Consider the following 23,562-nt stretch of genomic DNA (forward strand, 5'->3'; position numbering starts at 1 on the left):
TTCATACTGTCTGCCTTTATTCATTCCCATAGCCACCCCACCACACATGAAATAACAACCCCCTCCCCCTTCATGTGCGCGAGGTAGCGCTAGGAAAAGACAACAAAGGCCACATTCGTTCACACTCAGTCTCTAGCTATCATGTAATAATACACCGAAACCACGGCTTCCTTTCCATATCCAGGCCCCACAGAACTTTCCATGGTTTACCCCAGACACTTCACATGCCATGGTTCAATCCATTGACAGCACATCGGCCCCGGTATACCACATCGTTCCAATTCACTCCATTCCCAGCACGCCCCTCACCCTCCTGCATGTTCAGGCCCTGATAACTCAAAATCTTTTTCACTCCATCCTTCCACCTCTAATCTGGTCTCCCACTTCTCCTCGTTCCCTCCACCTCTGACACATATATCCTCTTAATCAATCTTTCCTCACTCATTTTCTCCATGTGACCAAACCATTTCAAAACATCCTCTTCTGGCCTCTCAACCACACTCTTTTTATTACCACACATCTCTCTTACCCTATTATTACTTACTCGATCAAACCACCTCACACCACATATTGTCCTCAAACATCTCATTTCCATCACATCCACCCTCCTCTGCACAGCTCTATCTATAGCCCACGCCTCGCAACCATACAACATTGTTGGAACCACTATTCCTTCAAACATACCCATTTTTGCTTTCCGAGATAATGTTCTCAACTTCCACACATTTTTTCAACGCTCCCAGAACTTCTGCCCCCTCCTGCACCCTATGACTCACTTCTGTTTCCATGGTTCCATACGCTGCCAAATCCACTCCCAGATATCTAAAACACTTCACTTCCTCCAGTTTTTTTCCATTCAAACCTACCTCCCAATTGACTTGGCCCTCAACCCTACTGTACCTAATAACCTTGCTCTTATTCACATTTACTCTCAGCTTTCTTCTTTCACACACTTTACCAAACTCAGTCACCAGCTTCTGCAGTTTCTCACATGAATCAGCCACCAGCACTGTATCATCAGCGAACAACAACTGACTCACTTCCCAAGCTCTCTCATCCACAACAGACTGCATACTTGCCCCTCCCTCCAAATCTCTTGCATTCACCTCCCTAACAACCCCATCCATAAACAAATTAAACAACCATGGAGACATCACACACCCCTGCCGCAAACCTACATTCACCTTGAGAACCAATCACTTTCCTCTCTTCCTACACGTACATATGCCTTACATCCTCGATAAAAACTTTTCACTGCTTCTGACAACTCGCCTCCCACACAGCATCTCTATCAATTCTTATCATATGCCTTCTGCAGATCCATAAATGCTACATACAAATCCATTTGCTTTTCTAGGTATTTCTCACATACATTCTTCAAAGCAAACACCTGATCCACACATCCTCTACCACTTCTGAAACCACACTGCTCTTCCTCAGTCTGATGCTCTGTACATGCCTTCACCCTCTCAATCAATACCCTCCCATAAAATTTCCCAGGAATACTCAACAAACTTATACCTCTGTAATTTGAGCACTCACCTTTGTTCCCCTTTGCCTTTGCGCAATGGCACTATGCAAGCATTCTGCCAATCCTCAGGCACCTCACCATGAGTCATACATACATTAAATAACCTTACCAACCAGTCAACAATACAGTCACCCCCTTTTTTCATAAATTCCACTGCAATACCATCCAAACCCGCTGCCTTGCCGGCTTTCATCTTCCACAAAGCTTTTACTACCTCTTCTCTATTTACCAAATCATTTTCCCAAACCCTCTCACTTTGCACACCACCTCGACCAAAACATCCTATATATGCCACTCTATCATCAAACACATTCAACAAACCTTCAAAATACTCACTCCATCTCCTTCTCACATCACCACTACTTGTTATCATCTCCCTATTAGCCCCCTTCACTGAAGTTTCCGTTGATTCCCTTGTCTTATGCACTTTATTTACCTCCTTCCAAAAGATGTTTTTATTCTCCCTAAAAATTAATGATACTCTCTCACCCCAACTCTCATTTGCCCTCTTTTTCACCTCTTGCACCTTTCTCTTGACCTCCTGCCTCTTTCTTTTATACATCTCCCAGTCATTTGCATTATTTCCCTGCAAAAATTGTCCAAATGCCTCTCTCTTCTCTTTCACTAACAATCTTACTTCTTCATACCACCACTCACTACCCTTTCTAATCTGCCCACCTCCCACACTTCTTATGCCACAAGCATCTTTTGCGCAAGCCATCACTGCTTCCCTAAATACATCCCATTCCTCCCCCACTCCCCTTATGTCCTTTGTTCTCACCTTTTTCCATTCTGTACTCAGTCTCTCCTGGTACTTCCACACACAAGTCTCCTTCCCAAGCTCACTTACTCTCAACACTCTCTTCACCCCAACATTCTCTCTTCTTTTTTGAAAACCTCTACAAATCTTCACCTTCACCTCCACAAGAAAATGATCAGACATCCCTCCAGCTGCACCTCTCAGCACATTAACATCCAAAAGTCTTTCTTTCGCATTCCTATCAATTAACACATAATCCAATAACGCTTTCTGGCCATCTCACCTACTTACATACGTATACTTATGTATATCTCTCTTTTTAAACCAGGTATTCCCAATCACCAGTCCTTTTTCAGCACATAAATCTACACGCTCTTCACCTTTTCCATTTACAACACTGAACACCCCATGTACATCAATTATTCCCTCAACTGCCACATTACTCACCTTTGCATTCAAATCACCCATTCATTATACTTTGTCGCTGTCTCCTGCGTTAGCGAGGTAGCGCAAGGAAACAGATTAAAGTACTCAGTTGCCTGTGCTGCCTCAGCTTAAAAAAAAAATCAGGACAGAAGATTGACTCAGGTGATGAAATTATGAATGATGATAGTATACTAAATTTGAAAGGTTACATGATGATAGAGAAAGGTCAAGAGATGTGGCCCTACCAGTGCAAAACTCTCTCCCAGCACAGTACAAATAAGTAATAAACTTTATATATAAAATATATGGAACTGACGTGGCTTACCTTGGGAATCTTTCCTTGGCAGAAATAAGGCACAGGGGTCTACAGCACACAGGTCTCTACAACTCAGCCCAGACTTTCATCTCTAAGATATACAAGCTCAAACTTCCTAGTCACACAGTACTTGGCATTGGGAGGCCTAGAAAAGGAGATGTTTAATATTCTTTCCTCAGCTACAGCACCAAAATGACTACAGTGCATAGAGAATAAACCTTCCTTCCTTTACAGGTCCATCCTCTAATTTTTTGCTTATAAGACAATCCCATGAAAAAAGAAATTGGGCTTTGAATATTTGACAAAGCCTTATTCTTGCAATAGGAGCCCTATGAGCAATCTTTTCTTTACTCTCCCCTCCCAAATTTCCCATCTATGTTTTCCTATCACTTATTCCTCTCTCTCTTTTTTTGTCATGAAGTAAGATTATGTGCCCATGCTCAGACAGGAAGGGTTGCAATGAGATCCCTGCAGCACTGTCATATGGTGTGCACAGCATAGAAGCCAACCCTTGGACTGGAGGAGAAAAAGGTGAATCAAATTCAAAACCCAAGAATTCATTGGATTTTGATAAATCATTAACCCTCGGCTGTGGGCGGTTACCTAACGTTTGTACGGTAGAAGGCAGCCAACATTACATAATGTTGGGCTACTTTGCGTTGTAATTGCTTTTAGCGATATGGCATCACTGTCATCTACTATCATGATCTCTGTTTACCCATTCCTGGGAACAGCTACCTTCGCTCGCCCATCCGCAGTAGCACTAGTATATGTGTGCCCTGCTTCTGGGACTATCACACACTCAAGAACTACTAAATCAATAAGTGAATAGTTGTAAATAGATGTACATAGCAGTTGTAAATAAATGCATAAACGATAAATTCAGTGTTAAAGAAAAGTGATCGCAGGGTCCCCTAGCCTCGTCCCAGGTATGCCTGACAAGATGCCCACCCTAGGTCCTCCCGTGCTACTCCTCCCCTCTTCCCACAGCCAGCTATGACACAGTATCACATAAGTAATACCTCTTCCTTTCGTTTTTCACCCAATTTTATCTATTTATGTATGTATTGGCTTATTCCTTGATACTTTATTATTCCTGAAATGCGCCACCTTACACAGATGTAAAAAAACATCTCCTGCCTTCAATCGGTTAAAAGTAATGCCTATTCTTGATCCGAAAAATGTAGATTTGCTGGTAATAAGCTTTGTACATTGAAATATAATACTCTAAATACTATTCTGAAGAAGGAGGGAGTGAAAGTACTTAACCAAAGCCCTTGAATAACAGATTAAGAACAGTTGGTACACCTCATTATCAATAATGCAAAGATAAGACTTTAATAAAAATTCATCAACAGCAAATGCTGTCAGCAGTGACACTGAAGATGAAGGTCACATTTTTCATATGAAGTTTTTAGTTCATCTACAGTAATACATTTACAGTAAAAGAAAAAAAAATGTGTACTTTGCTGGTCTGACATGCCATTTAAGTTGTCAATGAACCTCTGTGACCGGAAGTAGCCCCATCAAAAATCTAGTTCCTAAAATCAAACGAATAACATAAAGGGAAAATTTTCCCATGTTGCAGTACTCAGCTGTATGCTAAAATCCTAATGATCTACTGCATTTATTCACTCTAATACCATGCTATTTACTTGCAATGAATAATGTGTACACAGACATATTCATATATCCACAATTTAAGTACAATGCAATAATAAAATAATGTGGAATAGTATGTATTTAATCCTCTATCTAGGTATTCATCATTGCCTCTGTAAGATCTCTCAGTGTCTTGAAGTGAAACATGACCTTCACATTTACAATAGTGATTCTTAATTTTTCACTTTTACACACTGATGATGATTCTTCAGTGGAGACTAAAGTCTCCATACATTGAACATCCATACACAAAATGCTTCCATTGCATCCAGTTCTCACTCATTCTTCCAACTTCTTCCTCTGAAATATCCCTAACCCTATCTTGTGACCCCTATCCATCTACAGTCCTTATACTTTCTACTGAACTGCAATATGTATTTATGACCCATGTTTAAACCCCAAGTACATGGGAAAGATGTGACATATAACAGGTGCAAAAACTTATATAATATCTGACCAGTGCAGTATAAGAAAGTTCCTCTGGGAAAATCATTCAGTGTCATAAATTAAAAAATTCTAATGGGACCTCATCCTATCACTAACATTCATTTGCCAACAAAATGGCATTTCTAGCACATAATTTGCATATGTGTAAGGAAACTAATAACATGAAACTGTGAAACTCTCACACTTCATATGCATTGGAAACAGTCAACATGTACAACTGATGGAATTAACAACCACTTAACTGATAAGAGACCAAACAAGAGGGCTATACTGTATCTGGTGCCCAAAAGTTACAAATCATATGAATGTCATGATACACAACAAAGGATTTTCCCTAAGTTCTGACTCACTGAAATTTCCCCAAAGATTAAATACAGTATACAAAATTCGGCTAGCGGAGTCTATGTGGGTGCTTCCTTAGAAAACACTCATATTAAGCAATAAAGACAAAATCTGATTTATTCTGAGCATAAAGATATGTTTCTTCTTATGTTCCTTTCAATTTTGGATATGTATTGGTCCACAAATGTGAAACAGAAATTTCAAGTGTTACCTCGTTCTTTGGGAAAACCCTCCAACAGCTGCATAAAATGACATTTTACAAGATTCAGTATTACATCTTATATTATCTAGAAATATTAGTCATGAAAATTAGAGAAAAACCTCATGTATGCTGTCTTCCCAATATATGGAATGGTATTTCAGGACAGACTGAACTTTGTCAAAAGCATAACTTGACAGTGCCCTTTGCAACTGGTGAACACTTGTCATCTCAAGAATTGAATAATAAAATCAATCTTGTGGCTATATAGATTAATGAGGTTTGTAAGTCAGCTAGTAAATTTGTGAGATGGAACTTTATATTTTCTGATTTGTTTATAGATGATAAAAAAAAATCTATCCAAACATTATCCAAATACATTCTGTATGGAGTCGTTAATACAACACTTACCTCTGCAGACATATTCTGCTTACGAAATGATATTCTGATTATTCTAAAACTGAATAACTATCAAGGTATTTCCAATGGAGAGACAACACTTAACAAAACAGATTTGTTTGATGTTCGTTACAAACATAATGCAAAGATGGAAATGAATGGTACATAGAAATATCAATCAGGATAGATGAAATGTAACAACCATGTTTTAACTATGGCTAACACAGTTTATCAAATATAATCTATGAAAATGTGGCCCAGATGCACCTTTTGCCAAGACAAATTGAAATACTGTAATATGGAACTGTTGAAGTTTTAACTTCAGATGTGGCATTAAATCTGACAGTCTAAAGTATCATATTTTCATTTTACCAAATATGTTTAAATTTACTCTAAAACAGATTCTGTGAATTTCTTAAATATATAACAGGATGACTACAAGTCTAATATACACTTTCTACCTGTGTTATGCTCACTCATGTCATTTGATGTATACACACTACACTGTTGTACAGAATTGGACGATCTTTGAATTTTTCCTAAAACTATACAAAAGTAGTCCAGTCTCCTGTACTTTAATCATATTCATATTAGTAAGCAGTTGGAAAAAAAGAATTTCAATTTTTGCTTGTTTGGCCTCATCTACACTAAGGAATAATATAACAGGAATCCTTGGACAACATTTTCATAATTTATATGATCTGTGAAGGATTGACGGAGTGCCTATATCTGAGGGGCCATCAGCATACACTGACACAACAGATGGGCCCTCAATGGAACAAACAGACTCCTCAGGGGTCTTGCTTATGTCACCCTCACAGCTCTCCAGTGTGTTTGGCAGAGGACGTTGATGGTGACGATGAAAGGACTGAAGTAAAATAACACTGTTAGATACTGGAAACAAAATATCATTCTTTTTATTATAATTCATGGTATGGATTAAGACTGATATGAAAAATTTAAAGAAGGTTAACCAGCTTAATAAGCCTATTCAAATTTGATTAATTACACACGGGTATCCCTGACATGCATATCCCTGTGGAGTGCATACATGAACGTACCTACATCTCAAAAAGGAATGAGAGGGAAATAATGGAAAAATCTTACATCAGTATCTGAAAGCTACACTTTAAAAAGGCAATCTCAAAGGGCCATTCCTGCTTCAGGTTTTGTATCCATGGTGCAACGGAGAACATTTTTCATTTTCAACAATCAAATTATCATACATTACTGTCATATAGTTCAATAGGACATGAGTCTCCAGTGAATCAAATTGTTTTAATAGCATAGTTCTGTCATTATCAATTATATTCTAAAACTTCTTTCATACCCCAGGTTTTTAATTTCAAGGTGACAGTGGCCTTTAATGTGAAAGCACTTTTATATATCAATTACGTCCTCATAAATATTCTCATCATCCCTAAGCCTGAACAGCTGCTCTATAACTGATAATATGCTCCAGATTTATCTATGGAAAAGTTTTGGATTGTATTTTGCCTTGTCCACATTTATTTTCTAGTTTCTCTATGCCTCCCTCCTTATCTTGTAGCACTTGTCTCTTGTTATCTCAAATCTTTCAAGTGTTGGCTGGCTGGCTACTGTGTCATCTATATCTCCTCCACAGTACATCTCTTAAGATCTTTCACTTTTTCACTATCTTTGTTTTGCCTTGTCTGTCTTTTTCTACCTTCCTCTTCTATGTGCATCCAATGGTACCCAAGCTCTGACTCTTTCACTGAAGATTTCACAAAACAGTCTAAAGCTCTGATCTACACTCTGGCTATTGAATCCCCTTTTATAGTTCATACTCTCAAAGAACTCAATCAGCTCTACGAAGTTACCATGATTATATTTCCTATCTGAGTGACGTTTCCCCTCTGATCATCCTCTTGATTCTTCAACAATATAGTAAAAATTAAGCATACATGAACATGATTTCTTTGCCAACTTAAAGATTCATCAATGAAAGATCTAGGATACTTTAACTTGGACCCAGTAGAATATATTTTCTCAAACTCATCGTCAATAATACCCTAAGGGATACTGACTGGAATAATGATAATTTAACTCGGCCATGCTGAGCTGAGTAATAATGAATATATGAACAAACATTAGTGGGTATTCTGTATATGCTAAACTTATACATGTTTCTATCCCTATAGATCATGCAATCTAAAAATGGTAACATACAGTAATTTTCAATGTCCACAGTAAAGCTGACAGAAGGTACTAAATTTTTAAGTAAAGGGAGAAATGTTTGTAAATTTTCATTTCTTGGACAAACACAAAGAACATTATCTACATAACAAAACCAAATTGCCAATGAGGGTAAGATACCCCTTAATAATTTTGTTTCAAAGAATTCCATGTAAAGATTACTTAATACTGGTGAAAGAGGGTTACCCATCACCATACCAAATTTCTGAGCATAATATTCTCCATTAAATTGAAATACAAAGTATTTTAAACAATTTTATCAATTCAATAAACATAAAATATGAAACAGGTAAATCAGGTTGATGGCTTAGATAAGACTGATTTACCTGTTTCAAATTCTGTGTTTACTGAATTAATAAAATTGGTATAAAAGACTGTATTTCAATTTAATGGAGAATATCATGCTCAGAAATTTGATGTGGCAACAGGCAACTCTCTTTCAATGGGCAAGCAATAAAATTGAAGGTCATGAATATTGTAGGATTTACGATTTCTAAATTTACTTTTTGCATTAAGTGATTGCTTCCCATACTAGCAAACTCAGTTACTCTATTTATCCCTTTGACATTCATCTTTAATTAACAAATGTCTTTAATCTCATTTGGTCTGTTAAGGATGTGCCTTTTAATATTTACATTTTTACATACACTGAAAGTTCCTTGAAGAAAAATGAATGATTTGAAGTCTATCCTTTGAGCTTTTGCATAACTGCAGAGACAGAATGCCTTATTTGAGAAAATTCTTTGTTTTCATTTGTGCCAAACCTTATTTTTTCAGGCAAAATTAAAAAGTTGAATGTTCTAGATATTTTGTAGAGATGGAAAACAGTAAGTTAAATAACACTTTATGAGACTGTGATATTTTCAGCAGTTTTGTTTTACAGCAATTAATTTTCATTCTAACTGTCATGGGGGGTTGTTTATAAGTATTGTAAGAATGTTACAGGCCTGCCAAAAGACTGCAAGTGAATTATGTGATGAAGCCCCTCTAATAAGTATTCATTATCAACTGCTAACTGATTACTAATTACAGAGCCTTTGCATTTAATATGCTGATCATCTTGAAGGATATATTAAATTTGATGAGCATGATGATAAAATTTGTGTATGATGGGAACATCAATACAATGCAAGAATTACCCCATTTCCAAGAACGCAAGTATTAGGTGACGAAATATACTGTTTTAAGAATTCTTTTCAATTAGTCATTTGAAATTGACATATACATTTCCGAAGGGCTTTCCTGTTTCTGATAAACAAAGAGGTGTGTGGACAAAAGTCTATATACTTTTATGACATTCTCTAAAATTTTAGACAGTGTCTGATCTGCAGCATAAACATGTGGTCACCTTCCCTATGAAGAATGGTTTGTGGCTTCTATTTTTTCTGTATTTTCTTAAAAGCAAGGAAATCAGTTCTCAAGTATGAGAAATGCTTCCTGTAATAAGACAAAATATAGCTATGAAGACATCAAGTTACTTAGCCATCGACTCTTGCTGTCAATTCGTTTGTATCCCATACGAGTATGCTTAAATGAAGACCCTAAAAGCTTATGACCTGTAGCTACAGAATATTGCTACTTGGTGGGGTAGGGCTGAATGATGGTCAGCCAGTCCAAAAGTGCTAAATATGGCAGATAAGAGTCACTTCAAGACTAGAGAATGCTCAGTTGGCAAGAAGATAACTATTCTGTTAGTAAGTCTGACTTTCCAGGCTTTCAATTTTATGTTTGGTCAAAAACAAATCTCATACTTCAACACTTATTTTCTTGTCATCAGAGGAGGATGGAACACATGTAAGTATTACCAAGCACTTCACTCAGTGACCTACTCCATATCTCCAACTATTCAAGGTTACTAAAGTATTGCTTTATCTACTTCAAAAGTGAAGCAGTGGCCATCTCATTGCCCTATAATAATAAAAAAAGAAACAGGTATTACTTTTTCAAGTATAATCTTACTGCAAAGTAAAAACTGAGGAAAATAGAAAGACTAATACATGGGAAAATGACATAGAATAAAAAAAAGGAAACATCATTCTCTGAGTGGCACTGTGGAGAATGAAAATGCATGGCACTTTGCTAAATGGGTCTGCAGTGTGTATGTAGACAGTTAAGAACAATCCACTGGAGAAAGACAATCCCCTTCAACAGAGTAATTTCCAATCGTCACCAAGGTTAATTGACTACTGCTTACAAAGTATAAGGTTTTTGATAAAGTGATGAAAAATAACAGCAATACATGCATTACAGTTTATGGGATGCACGCTGAAGTATACAGTGCCCACCAAAGAAGTAGCATGAGTGGACCCACAGCAATTATATTGATGCAACTCACTTTACCCAACATTAAATAGTGTTGTCGTCCACCAGTGAAGTTCGTGTCCTCCAGCAAGGAGTGGCAACTACATAAGCCTGTCTCAGTAGCAGCTTAACTGTTGTGTGTGTGTGTGTGTGGGGTGGGGTGGGGGGGATTCTTTATTGCGCTCCCCAGTTATGCCTTGGATTTTTGTTGTTTTTCCCTTCTTGTACCTCTACCATCTACTATGGTTGGAGATACTCACCTTACAAGTACAAATTAGCTTCTAATGTCGCAATTTACATGGGAAATAAGCCATTTAAGATAATTTCTAACGTTATTGGTGAGCTTGAGATCATTACAATGACGGGTGAAGAAATTTAATGATCGGGGTGGCACCGCTACAATGACCCATGTGAAATGCCCTGGGAAGGCCAGAAAAACCTCTACACATACTCTGAATGTTTTTAAACATTGAATGGATGCAGATCCATGCTTGAGTTAAAATGAATTATTAAAAGAAAAAACTGTAAACTGCTCAGTGATATATAGGTAAGGACATAGCAGCGCTGCTTACACAAGGAACTTAAGTACTTGAGCTGTAGTCTGGGTCCCAAATCACTCATAACTCCCAGAAGAAAAAAGTAAATTTCAGCAAGAAATATGTAATGTGAGATATGACTAAGTCTGTAAGTGTCCTCAGGAGTGATGAGTCTACCCTTTCTGTGACAAGTGGCTGTGGCAGGTGTGTGTACAGGTGACCAGGCTGTGATCTATTTGACCCCAAGTAAACTGCAAGAACTGTAAAGTTCCAAACTTCACTTATAGAATGGGAGTGTTTCAGTTATAATGGTGCTGGGACTTTGTAGTAATGCCAAAGATTGAAAATGTGAACAGACATTGTTAACTTGAGCTACTGTGTGACCATCCTACAGATTCATTCAAAAAGTGCAAGGCTGAAGGGTTCATGTAGGATGGGGCTCCCTGCTATACTGCCAAACTGGTCACTGATTGGCTTAAGGACTGTGCATTGGTGTTCTCCAGTGATTAGCCTGGGAATTTACTGGATCTAAATCAAACAAAAAACTTGTGGGTGCTAATGAAATTAAAATCACGTAACATAGATACTTTTTCGCCACCTAAGCTGGAGGCAGAATTCGTGAAGTGTGGACAAGGATGGACTCTCATAACCATGCTCATTCAGTTCCTGGTCATTTCAAGCATTGTATAAAGACAAAAAGGGAAACTAAAAATTACTATTTGTTTGTGAAGACACAGTTTTTATTCTTTTATTTCATGTTTATCTTATTGACTGTGCTTCAGCTCCCTCTTGCCAATTTCAATGGTGGGCACTGTATGTCTGCATGCATAATAGTTTATGGGATGTATACTAAAGTATTAGAATAAGTACCTTTTCTCGACTTCCCTTGCGACTCTGTAAAACAAGGTTTTTGTTCATTAGACTAATCCAAAATGATGCTGGCAATAGAACTATTATGATGACAAACATTATTAATATCCCTAAGATATTCAATACAATATTTTTTCAATTTAAGAATTGCACAACATTTCATTACAGTACGGGTGTTTCTCAGTTTTATGGACATTATAATTAAATGGAAAATTTGTAAAGAAGAAAACTGTATACTTACTTAATGATCACTATGCTACATTAGCATGCACAGTATCATGCCAGACATTAGCAAAGTAGAGGAAGCTGGACACATTTTAAAGGACTGTACAGAACTATCAAATTTTTTTTGCCCTCATCTTCTGACATACATGTATATATGCAAGTTCTTTTTCATGAAAAAATGGAGCATAAGTCTCAGGGTATCTTCACTGCTCTGTACCCCAGTCTGGAACACAACTTCCAGGATTTAATGCCACGTAAATCTAGAGAGCCAAATGGTGGCAATCAAGTAAATCTTAAATGCCAGATGGTAGTACTCTCATTTTCACTCATATTTATGTCTATGTTTAACAAACTACTCCTATAATGTGTGCGAGTAGAAGATACTTCATAATGTTCATTTCTAAGTGTTTACCTATGATGTGCTGTAGAACTGACACTTGCATTTTAATTTTACAGATATCTTGCTAATGGAAACAGCATCACAGAAAAGACTTAAATTTTGTTCATGAATATGGGATTCTGAGCCAACACTATAACTGTTCTACTCATTAAGCAGTTCTTCTACAAGCTGACTATGAGAGAGTTCACAATGTATAATACCAGAAAAAATAACTAGCAATGCATCCTGAAGAGCTGCAATAAATTCAACTCAAAGACAATAGTATAATCACTCTCGCAAGTGTTGTTACATTGACTCAGGCTGCTGGGTGCTGCCTCCTAACAGGCTCTAGTCTTTCAATGTCATCATTGGTGCCTATGGCCATTAATACAATCATATAGCTACTAATGGCATCCAATTTTGAAAAAAAAAGCCAAAAAATACCCTGCCTAAGTCTCATTATAGGTTGTATTTTTCATGCTCAATAAGATTTTACCATCAAAATGTTGTTTTGGGGCAATTAAATCCCATAATTAAGCTTTGAAAGAGTTATGAGTCTGAAGTATTTCCTAATTATTTTCTTCATAATTATTCGTAATTTGTCAGCCCAAGGGAGCATAGCAGAATATTTTTGCTGACTTGGTTGGTGTGTGTACAGGTAGGTGTAATCATCTATTTGTAATTATCTATTTGTACTGTATAGGAAGGGAGTTTTGTACTTGTGGGGCCCCATCTCTTGGATATTTTTTTACCATCATACAATTTCTTAAATTTATGGATGCTCTTTGCATTAACCACATTTTCAGACATTCTGTTCCATTCATCCACCACTCTTATACTATAAAATTACTTCTTTACATCCTCTAAAAAGTTCCAAGCTTAATTTCAAGCTACGTCCTGTGGCTTCTCTATCTTTACATCTCTCAAAGAAATGTTCATTGTTCACATCATCAAGGTTTTAAAAACCTGATGGTTGAGATCAGGTTACTCCTCGCTCTTCTCTCTTCCAAAGTAGGCAAATTTAAAGCCTTTAGCCTTTCCCTGTAAATTGTTCTCTAAATTCTGGTATTATCTCACATATTATCTTTGTTGCCCTCATTTGAACTTTCTTTATTAGCTCTACATGCTTTGTTAGTTTGTGACCAAACCTGAGAAGCATACTTTAGTTTTGACCTTATGTAGGATATGAACAGCTTGCTAAATATTTTCTGATCCATATACCTGAGAGCCATTCTGGCGACAGAATCATAAAGCTTTTTATCCAGCTACTTCATAACAATATTGACGCCTTCTTTCACTTCATCCCATTCTCATTATTTTACAGTTGCTTGGTTGAATTTCATTACCCATGTATCAAAATGTTATTTATTAGTTCACTGTTAACTATTTCTGCCCCTAAGCTTGATGTTGGTGGATGTCATTCTGGGAACATGTAATAATCAAGAGTTCTGTGAGGTCTTAAACATAAATAAAAGACACACAGACAGCTCCCAGCATATTCTATGGTCCTAATCTGTTCATAATGATGTATATCAGAAGTGGAATACAGATGCACTGTAAGAATAGGAGAACAACTAACCTCTACTCCAAGTATTCAATTATCTGTTTCCTTCATCAAGCCTTTGTCCTTTAAGCTCTACCTAGTATAGACAATCAGCTCTACTAGCTAGGACTATAATATTGAGTTCTTCAGGTCTGAATTTGGTTGACCCTCATGTCAAGTGTAAGCAGTAATGGTCTTATCAAATGGCTTTCTATTCCTGAAGTCTTTTCTTGTTAGAGCAAAATTTAACCTTCCTATACAATTCTGTTTTTTCCAAGAATTCCTTTGGGTCACTGGAATATATGACCGAAAACTGTAAAGAAATATCTGATATCCTGAAACTGTAATTTTTCTTTGTATTCTAAGGAATTACAATTATTTCTAATGCAAATTTTATAAAAAAAAATTATGTTTAACAAGTTCTTAATCTGGTATGGTAAATATAATTCTGAGGCTTCAATCAGTCTATAGGAACTGTCCAGTGCCATGATTATACAACAAACATACTCGTCTTTCATCTTTCATTCTTCTTCACTGTTTCCAACATTAGTGAGGTATCACCAGAAACATACAAAGAAAGACCTTATTCAATCACATTCATTCTCTAAATGTCATATGTAATGCACCAAAACCAAAGCCCCCTATCCACAATAGGGCCCCACAGACTTTTCTATGGTTTCTCCTGGCTGCTTCACATGCCCTGGTTCAGTCCACTGACAGCACATCGCCCCCTGTATAACATATCAACAATAAGCATGTGTGATACTGAATAAAAATATGATAATATAAAGAGAACTTACTGTGACTTGCACTCTATAGATGGTAGGAGTGGATTGGACCTAAATATCAACTAAAATATATTCAAAGCACTAACTAAATATGAAACCTAAAGGTACATGCAAGAAAATGTTACTAGAACCTCTCTTCTAAAGTTCTTGCAAGCTATTTCACTATGTGGGCCTGTTTGTGATTTACCTTGGTATGGGTTTCACCATCTATGAAATATGTAGAATACTTAACCATAGTTGATCAACATAAATAGACCTTTGAGAAAATTTTGACTTACTTGTAAGGAGAACCTCCTGTGAGTTGCCTTACGACCTCCACGTCTCTTGGAGATGTGGGGATTGTCCTTTCTCATGGTCTTGGTGCGAAGTACCTCGAGCTGTGTGTACACTCGCCTAAGTTCAGCCTGAAGTCATGAATGGAAACAATGTAGAAAAGAGCATAATGATTAATGCATATCAAAAATACACTGAAAAGGAAATTACAGTATTCAGTTCATTAAGAGACAAGTTCAAGAAATGTTTAAATTGTCTGATACATATGAGGTATCAGTAACCTAGGTGTTCTAGATATCATTCACTGTGAATGTAAGAAACACTGTTTCTTTGATACATCTGTTTGGGCAAGATATCAAAATAAAGATACAAACCAAGATGCTTAAGCTACTCACAGGGCTCCAGTTTGCCCTATATGATTACCTATCGCTGATCCCTATATATTTCTCATGATGAATCTAACAAATATTTTGAGCTATTCCTACTATTCATTACTTACTTGTCCCTGCTTCCCTAAATTCCTATAGATTTGCAGCATTTAACTAAACATACAGTGTTCTAACTCCACAATCATATGCAGATCTTTACTTACTGAGACATACCATTTACATCTTATGTAAAGATCAAGTTTTTGCTGTAAAGTGATAAATTAAAAAGGGAATAATTACTGCCAGGTGAAAGAAAGTAACCACTAATTAGAATTGTCAAAAGCACTTAACTCACAGTGTCTCTTAACAGCTGACCCATAACTCATTTCGCATTGTACTTACCCTGATCTCCTCAGGATCCATTTGACTGAGGTTGATATCTGAGGCTTCAAGGTCACCATTGGTGAGAGCGTCAAAGATGCGTGGCTCTTGCACACCTTCTGTGGTGGAGTATGTCCTCCTGGGCAGGTCACGACCCCCACCACTGCCAGCACACCACAGCTGTAGCCAATATCCACACTCAGATCAAGTATCAATATAATGGGATGTAATCACTGAAGAGAAATAATTGAAATTAACGTTACTAAAATTCAGTTACTACCCGCTAATCTAGGATATTATCTTTGGGAAAATAAGATTAAGAATACTACCCACATATCTCCTACATGTCAAATGGGAGTGGAGTGGGGGCTTGGAAATCCTTCCCTCCTATAAAAGTAGAAACAGAAGAAGCTGAGCCACAATCTTTCTTTGAAGGTACAATTCCTAATACTACCTCACCTGTTAAAGTAGGAAAGGCAAGTACTTATTAATATTTTTATTATCATTAACCTCTATCTCCGCGTTAGAGAGGTAGTGCAAGGAAGCAGATGAAGAATGGCCCAACCCACCCACATACACATTTATATACATAAATGCCCACACACACATATACATTTCAATGTATACATACATATACATACACAGACACATACATATGTACACATGTACGTATCCATACTTGTTGCCTTTTCATCTATTCCCATCGTCACCCCGCCACACATGAAATAGCATTCTCCCAGCAAGGCAGTGCCAGGAACAGACAAAAAAAAGGCCACATTTGTTCATACTCAGTCTCTAGCTGTCATGTATAATGCACCGAAACCACAGTTCCCTTTCCACATCCAGGCCCAGCAGACCTTTCCACGGTTTACTCCAAGTGTTTCACATGCCCTGGTTCAATCCACTGACAGCCCATCGACCCTGGTATACCACATCATTCCAATTCACTCTATTCCTTGCACGCCTTTCACCCTCCTGTATGTTCAGGCCCTGATCGCTCAAAGTATTCTTCGCTCCATCCTTCCACCTCCAATTTGGTTTCCCACTTCTTCCCTCCACCTCTGATACATATACCTTCTTTGTCAATCTTTCCTCACTCATTCTCTCCATGTGTCCAAACCATTTCAACACACCCTCTTCTGCTCTCTCAACCACACTCTAATTATTACCACACATCTCTCTTACCCTTTCATTACTTACTTGATCAAACCACCTCACACCATATACTGTCCTCAAACATTTCATTTCCAGCACATCCACTCTCCTCCGCACAACCCTATCTATAGCCCACGCCTTGCAACCATATAACATTGTTGGAACCACTGTTCCTTCAAACATACCCATTTTTACTCTCTGAGATAACGTTCTTGCCTTCCACACATTCTTCAATGCTCCAAGAACCTTCGCTCCCTCCCCCACCCTGTGACTCACTTTCACTTCCATGGTTCCATCTGCTGCTAAGTCTATTCCCAGATATCTAAAACACTTCACTTCCATTTTTTCTCCATTCAAATTTACCTCCCAATTAACTTGTCCCTAAACTCTACTGAACCTAATAACCTTGCTCTTATTCACATTTACTCTCAAACTTTCTGCTTTCACACACTTTCCCAAACTCAGTCACCAGCTTCTGCAGTTTCTTAACCAAACCAGCCACCAGCGCTGTATCATCAGCAAACAATATCTGACTCACTTCCCTAGCCCTCTCATCCAGAACAGACTGCATACTTGCCCCTCTCTCCAAAATCTTGCATTCTCCTCCCTAACCACCCCATCCATAAACAAATCAAACAACCATGGAGACATCACACACCCCTGCCGCAAACTGACATTCAATGGGAACCAATCGCTTTCCTCTCTTCCTACTCGTACACATGCCTTACATCCTCGGTAAAAAGTTTCCACTGCTTCTAGCAGCTTACCTCCCACACCATATACTCTCAAAACCTTTCAAAAAGCATCTCTGTCCACCCTATCATATGCCTTCTCCAGATCCATAAATGCTACATACAAATCCATCTGTTTTTCTAAATATTTCTCGCATACATTCTTCAAAGCAAATACCTGATCCAAACATCCTCTACCACTTTTGAAACCACACTGCTCTTCCCCAATCTGATGCTCTGTACATGCCTTTACCCTCTCAATCAATACCCTCCCATATAATTTCCCAGGAATACTCAACAAACTTCTGCCACTGTAATTTGAACACTCACCTTTATCCCCTTTGTCTATGTACAATGACAGTATGCATGCATTCCACCAATCCTCACACACTTCACCATGAAGACACTTCACATACAATGAATATTCTTACCAACCAATCAATAACATGGCCACCCCCTTTTCTAATAAATTCCATTGCAATACTATCCAAACCTGCTGCCTTGCCGGCTTTCATCTTTCGCAAAGCTTTCACTACCTCTTCTCTGTTCACCAAACTATTCTCCTTGACCCTCTCACTTAGCACACAACCCCGACCAAAACACCCTATATCTGCCACTCTATCATCAAACATATTCAACAAGCCTTCAAAATATTCACTCCATCTCCTTCTCACTTCATCACTACTTGTTATCACCTCTCCAATTGCCCCTTTCACTGATGTTCCCATTTATTCTCTTGTCATGCGCACTTTATTTACCTCCTTCCAAAACATCTTTTTATTCTCCCTAAAATTTAATGATTCTTACCCCAGCTCTCATTTCCCCTCTTTTTCACCTCTTGCACCTTTCTCTTGATCTCCTGCCATTTTCTTTTATACATGTATATAATAAATCAAGATATATGCTTATTTCAAAGTGAATTGGATGACCATAATCTAGTCATCTATGGAAGCATCAATCTCTCCCACTTATTAATAAGTGTTCCTATAATCTTTCTCTTACTCATCCATGACATACTTTTTCCTGCAACTAAGCAAACTCATATGCTGATGGCTGTGCACTGAATTCCTCCACTTCTTTCAAAATTGATCCATCTTTTCTTGCTTGATGTTTGTCCTTGTGATAAAAAAGTACCTCCATAAACTAAGATTTGGACAGAATGTTCTAGTCACAACATGATTAAGTTTAAAGCCTCTGAAACCCAATTTCTACCCTTACCTTTTTTTTAAAGCACCTCAAAACTTTCCCATCTCCTTTGATGATCTAGTAATTCCACTGCTCAGTGCAATAAACATATTTGGGATGACTGTAATATCTAATCTCTTCTGGAAATCCCACATTATTCAGATAGCCAAGTTTATCTCTAAGAAACAAGTCATATTTAGATGCCATAAATTCTTCTCATCTGAGCAGCTTATCTGATTATACAGAAGATTGCTCATCCTTGTATGGACCGCTTCTCCCATCTCTGAGGAGGTTCTAGTTTTACACATTTATTGGATACAGTCAATCCCAAAAGTCCAAATAATAAACTCTTTTCCATCGTTACCTTAAAGGGTCATCCACTTGCCTAATGCCCCAATGTTAATTCTTTTACAATCTTCTTAGATATTACCCTGGTTTCTGTGCCAATAAACATGCTGCTTGTGAGCCTAAACAATTAACTACTTCATGTAATGTGTTATGTGCTACTGGATCACATGATTACTGTGTAGACTTTGGCAATTCAAGGGTGGGCTGATGTGATGTCTGTCCTTCTACCTAACACCATAAAGTTTGAAACTACCTCATCTTTCCTAATAGCTTTTAAAAAAAGTAGGTTTTCCACTTCTTCCAAGCCTCTTACTTAAAATCTCTTATCTCTTTAAACCTATTCCTATATCAATTAGGGACTGGCATCAATGAGGACTTTTGTCTTTGACTGGACCCTTTAACATGAAAATCAAATGTGTGTTCCATGGAACAATTGTGTCACCTGCACTACAATACAATTAACTAGAGTGAAGAATGCATGGAAAAATTTGGACTCTATCAAAAACAACTGCACAAACAGTACTTTAACAAACTGTTGTTAGAACTCAGCTGTGAGAGACTCTCTGATGATGCTGAGTCCATTTTGTCAGTTGCCTTTGCTGCACAGAATTTCTGCCTCCTACACTAGAGAACTATGGCCTAATAATGAATATCTACTGGCATCAGGCACCTAAAAATACCCTCAGAAACCCCAGTTGGATCAGGTTCTTATTAAGGATTAAATAAGTGCTCTTAGGCCTCCAAATATGATTTATACTAGGTTGAGCTTTCACAAACAGTGCTTTCCACATGTTACTGTGGGAATCAAATATGTTATGATATACATCCAGCAAATGGTTTTCTGTATGAAATTCAAAACCTCTAGAACCATGGCTACTCTGGGAAGAAAGCTTGATATCTGCTATAAAAAGAGATCTGCACTATCTATAATTCAATTCTGGCTGTCTGCAACACTTAAATTGTGCTACTATTTGTCTAGTTTCAGGAGTTTATCTACTTTAAAAAAATATCAAGGTGTTCCTCAGCTAAAGATACCCTGTTAATAATCAGCTTTGAATGAATGATCTTCACCAGTAACTGGCAAATCATATGTTTTATGGTTAAATGCTCTCTTTCTCCACTACGTACTTACATTGGAATCTGGATTCAGTATCCATAAGCTACACAACGTCTTTGACGGTAATAACAGCAGATAGAGAATCAGTTTATTTAAACTTCTTAAAAATGAAACATGTTCAGTGTATATCAGGATCATATTGAGCTGCTTCTTGGAATTTTGCATAACTTTCCTTTTTTTCATATCAATCAAAATATCACACCAGATCATCAAACTGACTAAGAATCCAAAGGGGTAAAAGCTCATTAATCTTTAAATTCCTGGTCTTGCGATTTTTTTCCTATTATGCAACCATATTACTGCTTATCTAATGACTGGTACTTCACAACTTCACTTCAGCATTCTCACAAAATATCAGAACATCCAGGGGAGACAAAATAGTTTATATCAATCCTTGTAGATGTGTTTGAAAAGTCTCCTATATGCCTAAATATAAGTAAATAAACTATTCAAAACTGCTAGATCTGCTCTTAATTTCAGCTGTGAAAGTCATGCAGCTGTAGTCCTAATGACTGGAATGACAGGAACTTACAATATTTCTTGCAAAAGCATATGTGTTTCCACTAATTTCTAAAAAGCTAAAGCTGCTGTACAGTTGATCCTGACTTTACACAGGTATATAATCAAAAAGCATGAAAAACTGCACACTTCAATAATATCCTGATTATTATTCATCTTTACCTTTCTTCAAAAGCCTTTTATCCTTTTTTTTGCTTTTCTTTACCCTTATGTCATCCTGAACTCTCCCACTTAGGTTATGGTCAGGGATTATGTTGTTTTTCACTCCTTCAGTCACCATGACTAATCAGATGTTAAGTGATGGCAAACAAATCCGAGAAAACATTGTCATCTCTGACATTTTTTCAATAATGATAAACTTACCTCCTCTGTCATTGATGATGTTAATCAGTATTTCTGATTCTTTTATTCAGAAAGAATCTTTATCTTTTATATTCAAAAAGACTATGAATGCTGAGATATTCTTAAACCTTTAAAACTATATATCCCTGATGCCTGTTCCATATGGAACTCCCTTAAAGAGGTGGCCATGGGAAAAGTGACAATCATAATAAAAATGAAAATGAAGCAGCAGGGAGAGTTAGTCACTGTCAGGTAGGAAGTGGTGTTCCTGAATGTGATTTTGGCATACATTATGGATAAATGGTTTGACTTGGCTATGGTCTCCTTTTCTGCTGTTGTGATGAGGTAGTAGCAGACTATTGTTTTACTGCTTTGCTTGGTTGGCCTTTGAACTGTTTCTGAGATGCAGTTACTAGAAATTCAAAAACTGTAAACAATGTTTTCTTGAGCCAATCAGTGCATGTCTGCACTAAATGATATACCATGATCATGATCAAAATCACTGACAACTTGGATCATGAGTCTCCAAAGTTTACCGCTTCTGTTTACCATGCAGTGATAAAACATACATCATAGTTGCTGATGTCTGAACACATGATTCTAAACAGCTATGCTTTCCTCTGTTATTTCTTTCATTCTCATACAGTTTTCTCTCGTGATGTCTGCTGAAAAGGGAAAGTGTGGGTGTAGTGTTCCATAGAGGAAGTATATTGTGCTTAACATTTTGCTAAAAAGCAGAAATATTCAATGATTTAAACAAAGTTATATCAATGTGTCACTAGGATGAATCTTATGTCGTTAGTAGCAGTGGGAAAAGCTGTTAAAATCCTGCACCCAGAGTGAAGCTAATATGAGAACTACTAATCACACATCAAAGGATGAAGACCACTTGGCAAACCTTGATAGACTTTTACATGATTAGTTTAAAGAACAGCTGTAACTTTTCTTTAGGACAGTTTTATGTAAAAAGGACAAACAAGTTAACGCTGAGATTTGTGGGAGGATAGTGGCATAGCTTAAAGTTGTGCCAAGGTATCCTCTTCTCTAAAACATGTACAAAACTTTCACATGATGGTGAGAACACTAAAAGGTATCACATTGAGTTATCTTCCTTAATGAAAAATGAAATCCTTACTCCATAACAGATTTACAATCCAGATGAAACTGGACTCGAACTGTTGCTGCTTTCCATGAAACAAACCTGTTGCTGCAGCAGATGAACGTTCCGTGTTTGGCATGAAGGAAATAAAGGAAAGAGACTGGCCACTCAAGTGTAATTTGTTTGTGGTAGGTAGGAGTGCTGATCCTAATCTCTTAGAAGGTGTATTGGTATCACCTGTGCTTTGCAGAGGTAATGAATGAGCCTGAATGGCTTGACAAGTGACCAGTGAGTGGTTTGAAAATCATTTTGTAAGGGAAGCCAGAAAGCAATGTCATCAGGGTAACTGTTTGGCCTATCCTAGTATTTGAGTGATGATGTCTAAACATGTTTTTGAAACTTATCTTCCCATGACTATACATCACTGATGCAGCCTTTGGATCAAGGTATGATTCACAGCATGAAGTGCAGCTACAGGAAGACATTCATGTACTGAACTGTATTTAATGCTGAAGCGATTGCTGATGGGGTCAACACTTTCAAGAAAGAGTTCAACATCAAGAACTGCACTCATTTACTTGCATATGGAGTCACTAACACAGCAAATCAACGAAACATACATAGTACAAGGTATGGCCATTCAGTGTTTAGTGACCTGAAGAACGATGAAAACTCTGAAGGCTTCAGAATTTCAAGTGAGAAGCAAGAAACAGAACTGTTAAAGCATGCTGAAGCAAGGAAATGACCGAAGACTTGAATGAAGATATTTTTCTTATCATGGAAGGGATGAATTGCGACTATGAGACACCTGGAGTCTCCTGGATGATGAATGAAGAGACTGTCAACATAATTAAGCACATTTTAAAAGACAAACTTCAGGAGTGATATCTACAGTGAAGAGGCACAGAGGATCACTAGAATGCATGTGATAGCTTAAGGGAAAGAGCACTTTTGGTTCATAGGACAATGTAATTTCATTACTTAGTAAAAAAAAATGAATGTTTCCCCTCAAGAATATATGAATCGGGAAAGAATAAACATTCTAAAGCAAATAAAATATGGTTAACATCCATGTATTGCAACTCAAATTTCTTCATCAAACC

General features: G+C 37.3%; 1 protein-coding gene across 1 annotated transcript in view; it reads right to left on the bottom strand.

Moving 5' to 3' along the window:
• Positions 1 to 5,312: 5,312 nt before the first annotated feature.
• LOC139755518 (metabotropic glycine receptor-like) overlaps positions 5,313 to 23,562 on the bottom strand; it is a 494,688-nt gene continuing 476,438 nt past the window's right edge. The window contains exons 10-13 of the mRNA XM_071673905.1: positions 15,985 to 16,143; positions 15,220 to 15,345; positions 12,007 to 12,030; positions 5,313 to 6,950 (exon numbers count right to left, since the gene is read on the bottom strand). Coding sequence (XP_071530006.1) covers positions 6,768 to 6,950; positions 12,007 to 12,030; positions 15,220 to 15,345; positions 15,985 to 16,143 — 492 coding nt within the window. The 3' untranslated portion in view covers positions 5,313 to 6,767. The remainder of the gene's footprint in view (positions 6,951 to 12,006; positions 12,031 to 15,219; positions 15,346 to 15,984; positions 16,144 to 23,562) is intronic.

The sequence above is a fragment of the Panulirus ornatus genome, chromosome 19 (assembly GCF_036320965.1).
Source record: "Panulirus ornatus isolate Po-2019 chromosome 19, ASM3632096v1, whole genome shotgun sequence".
Taxonomy (NCBI): Eukaryota; Metazoa; Arthropoda; class Malacostraca; order Decapoda; family Palinuridae; genus Panulirus; species Panulirus ornatus.